Genomic DNA, 13082 nt, shown 5'->3' on the forward strand with positions numbered 1-13082 from the left:
GTGGCACGGTGTACTAAGATTGTTAAGGATATAAAAATAATATAGGGACTTGTTTCCATTGTGGGCCTGTAGTGTATTCAATGTATTAAGACAGTTAATATTACCAAATATTACACATTCTTCAAAGAATTCTGTAAAGTAATTATTAATATGATAATAATCGTCCTTATTATGTACAGATCTATCTAAAAAATGCATGCAGATGCAATGCCAGCACCCTAAATCATCAGTGACTGGAAACTTCGAGGAGCCCCTGGATGTAGTCTCGCGTGGCCAGACTGTTGCCTCCGCGATTTGGTCAAATGCTCCCAGCATACAGTCTGGCAGACGGAAATAGAAACGGTGAGTGCGAGATGAAGCGGAAATGAAGCCCCCACGTCACTTCCGTTTCAGTCTCACATCACACATATTTATCATTATATAAATAAAAATCATATAAGCATGTTTAGCTTGCTGCTTAGCAGAAATGACATTTTAAAATATATTCTTTTTAACGTTAATGCCCGTTTTCGATACTCGCCGTTCGGGAGCTGCTGTTCCAGACTCTATATAGCATTCAGAGATTGTGGAATAGTTGTCTGGCTACGCGAGACTACCCTGGATGCAGACATATGGGCGGACCTCACCTCGACAACAGGCAGGATGTGACGCACCTCAACGCTTGGCAGGATGTGACGTCACCTCCACAAGGCTCCAGGGCCGACTCTGACTCTCCACACCCTCTAGCCCGACCTGGGACACCCTCCTCGGCCACTTTCCGCCCAGAGCCGGCCTCTATACCTCCGTGACGGAGGGTCCGCGGACCCCCAGAGCACCAGGGCCGACGTGCCGGACCCTCAGCCCGACTTGGGACACCCTCCTGGGGGGGGCGCCACCCAGTAGCGGCCTCTATACCTCCGTGACGGAGGGTGTTCCCACTTTGTGCGGGAGAGTTTTTCAAAGGCAGGGACAGGGGAGATCAGCCCAGGGGCTCCTTGGAACGGACCTAGCTCGGGCTAGGAGCGACCGTTCGAGGCGGGACTGGTACCCACGCGTCCGGCTCGGGGCCCCGGAGCCAGCCGTGGTGGAGCGCCGCGGTACTGCAGGCGGCGGAAATACGGCCACAGCTCGGCCCCAGAGCCACCTGCAGGGACGGGGCCGGCTCCCAGGGGGTCCCCGAGGGGTCCCCCACGCTCGGGGACCCCCGCGGACCACCTCGCAGCCCGAAAAAACCCGGCCGAAACGGCCAAACCCAGCCCTTCCACCGCATCTATAGCGGATACCCAAGCTCGTGGCCGTGGGGCTAACATATTGTATATTTACTGTATGTATACCATTGTGTTTCATGTGTATAAACATATTGTGCATTCAATAATATGCTATTAAAATAATAGATGAATATGATCATGCTTTTATTTTAAACATGCATGTACCACTGCCATTTATAAACATAGTTTATTAACTGACAACCAATGTCAATACTATCAATCTAGCACAAACAATCTGCCAATTACACAATAATCATGTAAACAAGCTATTCAAAAGAGGCAGATATTTTATATTTAAAGACAAAATATTATTTTTTCTTTCTTTTTAAAAAAACAATACAGATATAGATTTTATATAATTATTATTATTATTGTTCAACAATTTCGGGGACCCCAGTATCCCCGCGGACCCCCTAGGAGTCACAGACCCCCTGTTGAAGAACCCTGGTGTAAAGCCTTTTATATCCATGTGTTACTTCGAAACATGAAGACGAACGGCGCTGCAGGGTTAGCACTATGGGTTAGCAGCTGGACTGGTCCAGGGTCTCCCTCACGCTCTGCAAGGAAGCAGCCTCTAACACAGGACCAAGAATTCCACTGCCCTACTAGTGCTACACTCTAGTCAAAATAAACTAAACTACTTCGCTAATCACAAAAACAAAGGTTATTTTGTGTTGTTGAAAGTGTATTCTCGAGAGTGGCCAACCTCTCAGCACCCCATCCACGCTGTAAAATACACTTTATGAGCAGAAAATAAAATAAAAAAGTGCGCAAGTGACTTCTTGCCGCTTCTGCCTTGGAGGAATGAGGTCACTTCCTGCCTCCCATTGAGCTTCCTGTCTCCCATTGAGCTCCATGGGCTACAGGAGAATCTCTTTGAGGAGTCTGCGGCTGGGTGCTCTCGGAGAAACTTCACACTGGACTTCCAAGTTCAAGCAACTCTGTCTTCAGAAGGTTGACATTTCAATAATGCTTGTTTTGAGTGGTCTTGTGTAATGTTTGAGATATGGATTTAAATATGAATAATTCACTGCATGCGCAAAATATATTACATTTTTTACTTTTATACAATATTATATTTGTTTTAGATCACTCGCTCCTGCCACTCATATCATGGTTGACATTGTGGTTTAAAATCTAGTCGGACCACAAATAGAGACGTACAGGCAAGGCTGTGCTACTGTGAACTGTGTCCGGGTAGATAATATTTGGGTGAAAGGTCCAGCTTCCTCGTCACACTTTCACAGGTTGACAGTTCAAAGTGGCAGCTGCAGATCAGGTCTGTTTTTGTCCTGATTTCCTCGTAAAAGAACCAGTAATGTAACTTATACGCTATTAATGACGGTAATTCATTTGCATGTTGTTTTGTTTTGCTTTTTACAGAACCGAACCAACCATGTCTAAGCAGAAGCAAGCAGCAATAAGTCCAGGGAAGAACTTCTTCGCCGGGGGGTTCGGAGGAATGTGCCTGGTCTTCACTGGACATCCACTCGATACCATAAAGGTAATACGTCTAATAATGTGTCTCATTTAAACATGTATATCAGCGAAAATACTTTGGTATCAGTAGCTAACGTTAATGCTGTAATTGGTGTCAGGCATAATCGCCTATAACATTTTCGCCAGGTCTTTTCACGGGGCACTTTTGCCTTGGAGGAGAGTCTTTTCACCTACCTGTCTGAGCCATTTCGCCTACCCTCAATTCTGCTGTCAGACTGTCCATGTTTTCATATTATCTCTTTGTCATTTAAATATTATAGTGACTGTGACAGTGGTGTTACATGTCAAACCTACACACGGCTATCCTATGCACTCCATAGTAATCACATAAATACAGAGCTATTGGAATCAGGTGCGCCCAAATAATTAATTAATCCATGTCCCGATACTATACATTCTTTGGTGCAGTATTGAACAGTATTGTAAAATGAACAGTATTGTAGGCCTATATTGTTTTAACATTAGGCTATACAAAATATATATGTAGGCTATTAGCCTGTATAGGTCTATATAAGATATGCTACACCTAAATAGCCTATAGAATCAACCTTGTCTGTCAACAGGCATAAAAAACTATTTTGCTATTTTTTAGGAATAAAATGTGATGTAGATAATAAATGTCAAGTAAACTGTTAGATTCACTTGACACCACTGTCACAGTCACTATAATATTTAAATGACAAAGAGATAATTTGCAAACATGGACAGTCTGACAGCAGAATTGAGGGTAGGCGAAATGGCTCAGACAGGTAGGTGAAAAGACTCTGCTCTAAGGCAAAAATTCCAGGCGAAAGGACCAAATGCGTGTAGGCGAATATGTTATAGGCGAAAGTGCTGGTGACCCTGTAATTGAGTAAGTACTAATAGCAAGCCAATGCAAATAAGAAGTTACCTTATATTGTTGAATTGTCATTTTAGCTTGAGTCATTTGGGTACATATTATAGACTTAAAATGCTTCTGTTTGTAGACTTGATGCTGCTAGTTTGACCCATCTGCCCTTTGACCCATATTCTGTTATCAGGTTATATGACAGCAGTTAACTCGGGTAACAGGAGAATTAATCCTCCTGTTACAATTGTTAGCGCCTGTAGTGGTCATACACCATAGATTTCCAACCCACTAAGCACGCCGTCTAAAAGTGGTCTAATAGTGGTATAGATTTGAAAGTTTTTTTGTCGTCTAAACTTAGACTAGACGACTAATAGACGTCTAATAGTCGTCTAAATATAGACGGTCTGCATTTAGACGGTCTGCATTTAGACGACTATTAGACGTCTATTAGTCGTCTAGTTTAAGTTTAGACAACAAAAAAACTTTCAAATCTATACCACTATTAGACCACTTTTAGACGGTGTGCTTAGTGGGAACCTGTGGGCCGCAAGGATATATATTGCAAGTGGACTCCCAAATAAATGGCAAAACACATTTTAATGATAATATAGCATTAATAGTTCAACATTAACATGGTCAGATGGGTGGACTGCGGACGCTTCAAGATGCAAGCAAACTACTTTCTGACAGACTAATGTTCCCCTGAGGTATTCTGGAATGTTGAGACAAAAAGGAAAAATGCCTATTTGCATCCTGTGTGTTGAGTATGATGTCATTTCTGTTGGGACGGCTGTGCAATTAGTGTTGTGACTAAACATTCAAGAGAGACAATTTGAACGATTCTGTCGGTAAGCCGACAGAAAATGTCCAACTAGTTAGACAGGATGTAGTTGGTAGAAGTGGACCCTGATCCAGAAAAGTGTCCTACACCAAGCATATGAAGGTAGTAAGGCACGCTAATAACGTCATTATTTTAGTTTTGATTAAATGCTATGACCGAAAGCTTGCTATAAGAAAAGGAGAAAAGCACCTCTCCCAAGTTTACTGGCAGATGAGCTGTGTTTTGTCACTACTCAGTTTTGAAAGAAATATAGAATGTGCCTATTGCAACGCACTGTAAATTATACTAGGTATCTTATGCATGCATGCTCTCCTCTTTCAGGTGCGTTTGCAAACACAGCCACTGCCTAAACCTGGAGAGGCCCTCTTGTATTCAGGAACCATCGATTGCTTCAAAAAGACCCTTGCTAAAGAGGTAAGTGAGCATGGCTATCTCTCTACTACAGCCAATATTGTATTATATTTTTTTCACAATACGTTTTATCATCCTTGTACCCTCTTCACCTCTTTTGCAGGGCGTGAGAGGCCTATATAAAGGTATGGCAGCCCCACTAGTTGGAGTAACACCCATGTTTGCCGTCTGTTTCTTTGGATTTGGCCTGGGAAAGAAATTACAGCAGAAAGGCCCTGATGATATTCTTACGTAGGTGATTGCTATCTTATAACATCTTGTTATCTTCAGAAGTAAATTCTGATGGTGGTTGTATGTGATTGCAATGTGCGTTGTTACCTTTCTCTAGGTATCCACAGCTCTTTGCTGCAGGAATGCTGTCCGGGGTGTTCACCACTGCCATCATGGCTCCTGGAGAGCGTATCAAATGCCTTCTTCAGGTCAGAGACACTTCTATAGATTTGACCGCCACACAGGATCTGATATGACCGAGCCTGGGATCAATACCATTTTCAGGTTTCTGACCCGGTCGGGAGCGGAAATAACATTTGTAGTTTTTACATCATTTTGTAGTCATGAGGCGGCTTCAGAATGATTCCCCTTGTTTAAATTTGGTATAATTGTTTAGTTTCTTTGTTCATCTTTTATTCTAACTCATAGCATGACTTGCGAGAATGAACAAATGTATATTTGCATTATGTGGGGAACAAAAACAATGAGACGCCAACGTTAACCAACCACCTGTGTGTGTGTGTGTGTGTGTGTGTGTGTGTGTGTGTGTGTGTGTGTGTGTGTGTGTGTGTGTGTGTGTGTGTGTGTGTGTGTGTGTGTGTGTGTGTGTGTGTGTGTGTGTGTGTGTGTGTGTGTGTGTGTTGCAGATCCAAGCTGCATCTGGAGAGGCCAAATATGCAGGTGCTGTGGATTGTGCCAAACAGATCTACAGAGAAAGTGGGATCCGGGGAATCTACAGAGGCACTGCTCTCACGCTCATGCGAGGTACCGGCTGTCTTACTGCTCTCACACTTAATGCAAGGTACTGGTTGTCTTACTGACCATAGAAAACAAAGTCTTGATCTTTCCCTGACTCTGTCTGTACTTTTTCCCAACCTAGATGTGCCAGCAAGTGGGATGTACTTCATGACCTATGAATGGTTGAAGAACCTTCTCACGCCAGCAGGAAAGAGGTAATCAATTACATTTTGTTTAGAGCAGAATTTGCAGATGTCTGTTAAGGCTGTCGCCGACCATTTTTGGCGCTCGCCGAGTCGCCGACAAAAACGGTGATCTGACTCGGGGTCGGGCGTTGCTCGCCGATCGTTTTGCTCGCTGTGTATGAAAGACTCTGCGAGCAGGTCCGTGCGCGATTCCAGCGCTCGCCGACAGCTTCCCGAGCGTTTCTAGATAGACCTAATTAATAGGAGCTTTGATTAATTTGTCACTGTCACAGCGCACCCCACCCGAGTGCGCTCTCTCTCTCTCTCTCTCTCTCTCTCTCTCTCTCTCTCTCTCTCTCTCTGTCTCTGTGTGTGTCAAATGGAGACGCACGGAGAGAGAAAGAAAGGGAGGGGGGGAGACAGTAGACAGACAGATAAACGTAATATATACGTATAAATATAGGCTATAAGCCGTATGTTTATTGCCGCTGTTTTAATTGGTTTGGCCGCCCGTACTGCAGCCATGTATTTAAATAGCCTACCGGCGGGTTGAAGATTAAGAATTTAACATGAGAAGAGCTGGAGACTGGAGAGCGCATTATTACGCATCGGACCATCCGATCACTAGTAATATTGCTGTTTCATGACTTTCATCATAATAACATACTGTAGATGCTGTTTCATAGCAATATAAAACCAACGCATCTCACAATATGTTGATAAAACCGCAGCAGCATGGCTAGTGTCATTATGAAAACATTGAACATGTGCGGAGAGCGGAGTGCGCTGTGTGTGTGTGTGTGTGTGTGTGTGTGTGTGTGTGTGTGTGTGTGTGTGTGTGTGTGTGTGTGTGTGTGTGTGTGTGTGTGTGTGTGTGTGTGTGTGTGTGTGTGTGTGTGTGTGTGTGTGTGTGTGCGCTCGCGACACGCACGCACAGTGAGAGAGGAAAATCATTTACGCCCGCTCTCGTGCACAATTAGAATAAAAACAAATGTAATATTGGCTATGTATCAGGGATGCATCCTGGTGAAATATCTGGCATTGTGTGACCCCTTGTCGGTGATCTGTCGGTGATCAATCTTGTCGGCGAAAACCACAACGAGCCGATTTCAAGAAAGCCACTCGTGCAGTGTGAAATACTCTAATGATCTGTTGACTCGCCGACCATGCAAAATCGTACAGTGTATTCGAGCCCTTACGGTGTGAAATTAATGATTGTGCTTAAATCTGTCCCTTTATCTTTTACACCACAGTCATAGTGAGCTCAGTGTTCCCAGTATTCTCTTTGCGGGAGGAATGGCTGGGATCTTTAACTGGGCTGTGGCAATTCCGCCCGATGTTCTTAAGTCTCGTTTCCAAACAGGTATGCATTTTTAAATAATTCTGTAACTTATTAAACTAAACCAATATTATTTGACTTTGGAAAATTGTTCAGGCTGACATCTATAGAACACTTTATTTATTCAAGTAAATTGAAGAAAAGCATTGCCCCAACAGGACAGTGTGCTAGCACAGTGGATTTCAACCAGTGGTCCTTGAGGGGGTTCCAAGTGGTCCCCAGCTAAATGATTGAGCGTTGGTAACCAAATGGACCCTTATAGATCTTTAACTGTTGAGAGTGGTTTAATTTCATTCGTTAATTTCATTTTACGCTCTCTAGAGTTAAATTATTGTTAAACATCTGCATTACTTAATTTACAAGAAGTCTAAACAATTACAGAATGTAGAAGAATTGTTATTTTGATCAACGTTTGCCTGTTATCTCCCCTGTGGTACCACATAAATACAGCATGGAATTGTGGACAAAATCTGATCCAACGACAACTAAATATTCGAAGTCTTTGGTCTGAGAGGCTAAATCTCATCAAATGGTGGTCCATGGCTCAATAAATAATGGACCTTGATATGAAAAAGGTTAAAAACCACCGTGCTAGCATATCAGACTTACTTTTGAGTGCTGTTAATGAGACATATTTTACAATAACACATTTGAATATTAACTCTCGGTACATTTTCTCCACAGCTCCTATGGGAAAGTACCCAAATGGTTTCCGGGATGTTCTGCGTGAGCTGATCAGGGAGGAGGGAGTGGCCTCTCTTTATAAAGGCTTCACTGCTGTCATGCTCAGAGCTTTCCCCGCCAATGCAGTGAGTGCAACACGCCGTTTTTGTTATGGCTCGAATGATTTTGTGGTCTATCCGTTTAAGCAAGATGGAATGTGTGGGAAAAGTTGAGACTTTTTGAGAAGGGCATGATTCAAATAAATGCTGCTTCCACCAAAGGACAGTGCTTCCTGGTCACTCCATAAAGCATGTGGTTCAAATCTGGTGCTTGTAGAATGTAGATTGACATGACATGAACAAGACAAGAGAGACGATCTGAAATCCTCTTGCAATTTTGCAATATGAGCTTGAGCTATACAATGACAAATTTACAGTAACAAGCAGAGAGTAGGTCATCAAATATTTATAGTGGCAATGGTTTCAAAGAACAATGAAGTAAATACAATTTCAATGCTGTATAGTTTTTTTTTAGTTAGTTAGTTTAGTTTATTTGATCATCTTTCACAGTGTGATACATTTTACAAATCATACCTCCACAAAAGAGAAGAAAAAAACCCCACTGGAGTCATCAAAGGGAATAGGCTGAAGCTATATAGCTTATAATTGCCTATCCTAAATACGTATCCTCCTTAGTTACAATAATGTTTGAAAAGTAATCAAAACTAAAAACAAACATCTCAAAACAAAGCATGATGTCATAGGGATCTGCTTGGATCCTTATAATAACATGTAGTCTCTGCAATATACCATTAAAATATGTTATAGTTGAATATAATATTAACTATGTTATAATAGTAATGTACCATTTAGCTATGTCATACTACTATGTCATAATAGCACAGTAATAGACAATAAAACTGTTATAATAGAATATAATAACTATGTAATACTGTATTTACTCAGGATGTTGAATGTTAGCCTTTTTTTAAATTGTACAATATTGTTACTTTGTTTAATCTCCTCTGTCAATCCATTCCAAATCTTAACCCCACAAACAGAAATGCACATACTCTTTCTTGTGGTCATAGCCCAGGCTTGACCACAGGCTTGTTTACAGCAAGAAGATCTAAAAAATCGTTTCAGCAAAATCCTCTTAATTTAAATCTCTATTATATAATTTTCTTTAGTGAGTACACATTTATTTTGTCCATTTCTTAGATTTTTCTTTTATCGATTAATTATTATGCATGAAACTCTTAGCCTTTCTTTTTTTAATGTTTTAGCAAAATGTAGGAAACAAAATCAAGTGACCCGTAAAAATGTTTACGCGACCCACAGATGGGTCCTGAGTCCCGACCCAGTGTTTGGGAACCAGTGATGTAGATCCCCACAGTGAAAACGGCATACCGTGATTTTTACTTTTTTCGGACAAGCAGGTGCACGCAAGGAGCCAATATTAACAGTTAAAGCATTGTAATTGGGATTGAAAGCTTCAGAATCCATATTGCATTCGAATGTTATGTAAGCCTGCCAAACACAGAAGACAGACGTCTATTTCTTTCTACAATCTCCAGCCTATACATACGGCCGCGGTGCTGAGAAATGCAAGCTTAATGCTAGATCAATTCATGGTTCAAAATTATTTGTAGGCTATTCTATAGCCTATTTGTAATTAAGCTGTGTGGGTTTTGATACAAGTCCGCTCTGGAGACAGGAGTACGGGACGCGATGCGCTCGTAATGTGATGAAAGCTGGAATCTTTACCAACTCTTTTTACGGTGCTATAGCCTATTTTTTGTCTGATTGGGACGCAATGCGCTCATTTGGCCTATGCTGTGATGAAAGTTGGAAGCTACCAACTCAAAGAGCGGCATCATTAGTTAATAGTTTCTCGTCGAAAAGTGTTTTACTGAGCACGAGCGAGTGGATGACCATCATCCATCGGTGACGCGTGAAGAAAAAAAAACAAGCCCACAATCCCACATGTGCAACACGTTGCATAAGCGATCCTTTCTGAACCTTATGTGACACATAAGGTTCATCATGTGTTGTTTCATGAAGAATATTTCTTGTAACTTGTTAAATCCATTGGTGAGAGAGAAAAGGAGAGACGAACAGACGTGAGTCGCTGCTGCTTTAGCAAGCGACCAAGCGTCCAGACAGTGTGGTGCGTACTGGTTGCCATGTCTGCTAATTATAAGCGACTATGGTCTTGATTTCCGTAAAGTTGCTTGTATATATTGATCGTTTCTGGCTGCGTTTTATTTGTTGTGATCTTTTAGATCGGTAATTGTCAAGTAGCTGATGTGGCGATGCTTATAGTTTTAAATTGCTTGTGTGGCCTAGATAATATCACTTTTTGGGGGTTATTTTCGTACACCTGGTTGCTTATTTCTCTCGCAAAGTCTGGCAACACGGACTTTCATACCGCGACAATGCTGTAGTGAAAACGAGGTATTTTATGGCTATGCCAGCATTTTTGCTCATGTGAAAACACCCAAAAAAACAAAACTCCCGGCAAGTTGAAAATGATTATGCTAATTATTTTGCAGGAAAAATTCCGGAACTGTAGTGAAAACATGCCTTAGGTTGGACATAACTTTTGACATGATCCTGTTTCTGGTTTGACATGAATTCCTCCATAGGAAGGCTCTATTAGCTCAGTGGTAAAAATCACACCCGTGTGAAGTGGAGCTGTGTGTGTGTGTGTGTGTGTGTGTGTGTGTGTGTGTGTGTGTGTGTGTGTGGATCATGTGTACCGATTTTTGTGACATTTGAAGAAAATATGTAGGAAAAGGAGCAAAAAGTGTGTTTTGGAGAAAATTCAAGATGGCGGAAAATCTATCATGGCGCAAATGGGCGTGGCCTATATGGGGAGATGCGTCATGACCCAAGGAATCCAGGGAAAAAATAATTTTAATTTTCCGACCTACGGTTCAAGAGTTACAGGCCAAAACGTAAAGTGGGGTGTTATGGCGCCACCATGCGGCCAAATGACACAATTATTTTTTATTTAATCCTTGAAATCATTATGAACCTCCTCTCCAAGTCTTGAAACTCTAGCCCCTATGGTTTGCGAGAGACAAATAATTGAATGTGAGTTTTTGCGATTCCCATTATAAGTCAATGGGGAAAATTAATTCACTAATAAATTAATATCAATTAAACTATAGAACCTTTCTCTTAGAAAAGTAATAGCCCACGATTCCCGAGTAAGCCGGTCGATTTGACATATGGCGCGAGTGTGTGGTGGCAAAACTGTGGGACTAGTGGCGTGCCGAAGTTTAGGAAGTTCAGGCTACATACACACACACAGACAGACACACAGACACACCCACACGGCCACGTATAGGGAGCCTGTGCTTCACACAGCTCCAAAAATGTGAACACTTGTGCAGGAAACCCGGGTTCAAAGAACAGGGAGGTTTCATAGTGCAGCTTTAACTCATAAGAGAATGTAAGACTATATAAGACCTTCAATTCCATTGCTCTGCCTCCCTCAGTGGAATCAGCTTATGCCTGGTGGAAACTGCAGGAAGCATGGGAATGTATTTATTTTAAATAAATTAAAACGCATGAACCTAAAATCTGCAGTTGTTTGTCATTACAGCTCTGTTTTAAATTTTTTATAGCTCTATTTATATAAAGCGCTTTTGATTAAACAGGATTGTCACTAATGACAAACCACAAATACAATTAGAATATAAATAAAAGGAACATATAGGCGACTTCTTAGAAAACAATACAACCTTTTATGTGGGATTTAATACCTTTTTTTTCCTTTTGTGCTCTCTCTCACACACAAACTCTTTCTGTTTCAGGCTTGCTTCTTAGGATTTGAATTTGCTATGAAGTTTCTGAATTGGGCTGCACCTAATTTGTGATCATCACATCTGGATCCCAGGGGAAGCTCTCTTAAGAAGACGGTCAAGTGTTCACGTGCGCAATAATCATCTTCTTCAGAAGGAGCCATGTACCCTGTTTCCTGTTCCTGTTCATTTTCCCATAGCTTTCTTTGATTGGCTCAGCAGCAGGTTTGAACTGGAAACACTAGTGACACCTTCACATGTGTTTCCTGGAACAGGGAACCGGAATGCTACCTTCTGAAAACTGGGACTGCAGTTACTGTAGGCACAGTATGAGCCTATTGGAATCTTTAGTTCTCTCTCTCCTACACACACACACACACACACACACACACACACACACACACACACACACACACACACACACACACACACACACACACACACAGTCTAACACAGTGTTTCTCAAACTTTTAAATGTCACGGTCTACCCTTAACTCTGACTGTATACAAATGGAACCAAATGGACCCGTTAGGGTCCATTTGGTTCCATTTGTATACTGCCAGAGTTACAGACTTGTATGGGTCAATTTGGACCCCCATAAATGAACCTATAAAGTCTCTGGAATCCACTTTGAGAACCACTGGTCTAACATATCAACAAATTGTACAGCTTGAGTTTGTGTTCCCTCGTCTGTAAGCTATTTTATGGTACTGTGTTGAACACGGAGGGCATTCGTATTACTGTAGAAGCTAAGGTCTCGCTGCAGAGATTGAATACTATACGGCTCAGTAATGTACTGTATGCAAACTCACACGTGAACATTGTTTATACAGCCCAGTAATGTACTGTATGCAAACTCACACGTGAACATTGTTTTTTTGAATGTTGTTGGGGCTTTTTTCTATTAGAAAAGAAGTGAATATCCAGGACATGTGCCTTACCTTTGTTATCTGCAATGAGGTCTGCATATCAGGGAAAAGGTGCATCTTCTTGTATTGTGTGTGTTCATTCAGTCTCAACAACAAATGCCTTTCAAATGATAAGCTTGCTGTATGGCAATAAAATTCCAGCCAGTGAACCAATAACCAAATGCTTTACTTTACATTTTGTCTGTTGACAAATTACAGGAGCCTAATGATATTAAATCTGTCAATAATAATGGCCATGTCATCATGTCATGAATGTCAGCATGTAAATAAAATGCAGAATCTGTATCCAGAAATGTTTGCTGTCCACTTTTTAAATGGGGCCTGTATCTTTCTGCACTCGGTTATACTGTGCTTCTAGGATTAGCAGCTAAAACG

The 13082-nt window shown here is 41.6% G+C and overlaps 1 protein-coding gene across 1 annotated transcript; it reads left to right on the plus strand.

The window, feature by feature from the left end:
* Nucleotides 1-2459: 2459 nt before the first annotated feature.
* slc25a20 (solute carrier family 25 member 20) lies at nt 2460-12989 on the plus strand. The gene is made up of 10 exons (XM_080728945.1): nt 2460-2526; nt 2631-2751; nt 4742-4834; nt 4935-5062; nt 5160-5250; nt 5689-5806; nt 5922-5994; nt 7218-7327; nt 7988-8112; nt 11790-12989. Exons 2-10 carry the CDS (start codon nt 2644-2646, stop codon nt 11850-11852), a joined length of 909 nt encoding a protein of 302 aa, XP_080585071.1. The 5' UTR covers nt 2460-2526; nt 2631-2643; the 3' UTR covers nt 11853-12989.
* The last annotated feature ends 93 nt before the right edge of the window (nt 12990-13082 follow it).

The sequence above is a fragment of the Nannobrachium achirus genome, assembly GCF_963921795.1.
Source record: "Nannobrachium achirus genome assembly, chromosome: 6".
In the NCBI taxonomy this organism is placed as follows: Eukaryota; Metazoa; Chordata; class Actinopteri; order Myctophiformes; family Myctophidae; genus Nannobrachium; species Nannobrachium achirus.

Coding starts and splice junctions, on each gene's coding strand:
- slc25a20 (XM_080728945.1), top strand. CDS start 2,644: ATGTCTAAGCAGAAGCAAGCAGCAATAAGTCCAGGGAAGAACTTCTTC. Junction 2,752..4,741: donor ATCCACTCGATACCATAAAG/GTAATACGTCTA, acceptor CTCCTCTTTCAG/GTGCGTTTGCAAACACAGCC. Junction 7,328..7,987: donor TAAGTCTCGTTTCCAAACAG/GTATGCATTTTT, acceptor TTTTCTCCACAG/CTCCTATGGGAAAGTACCCA.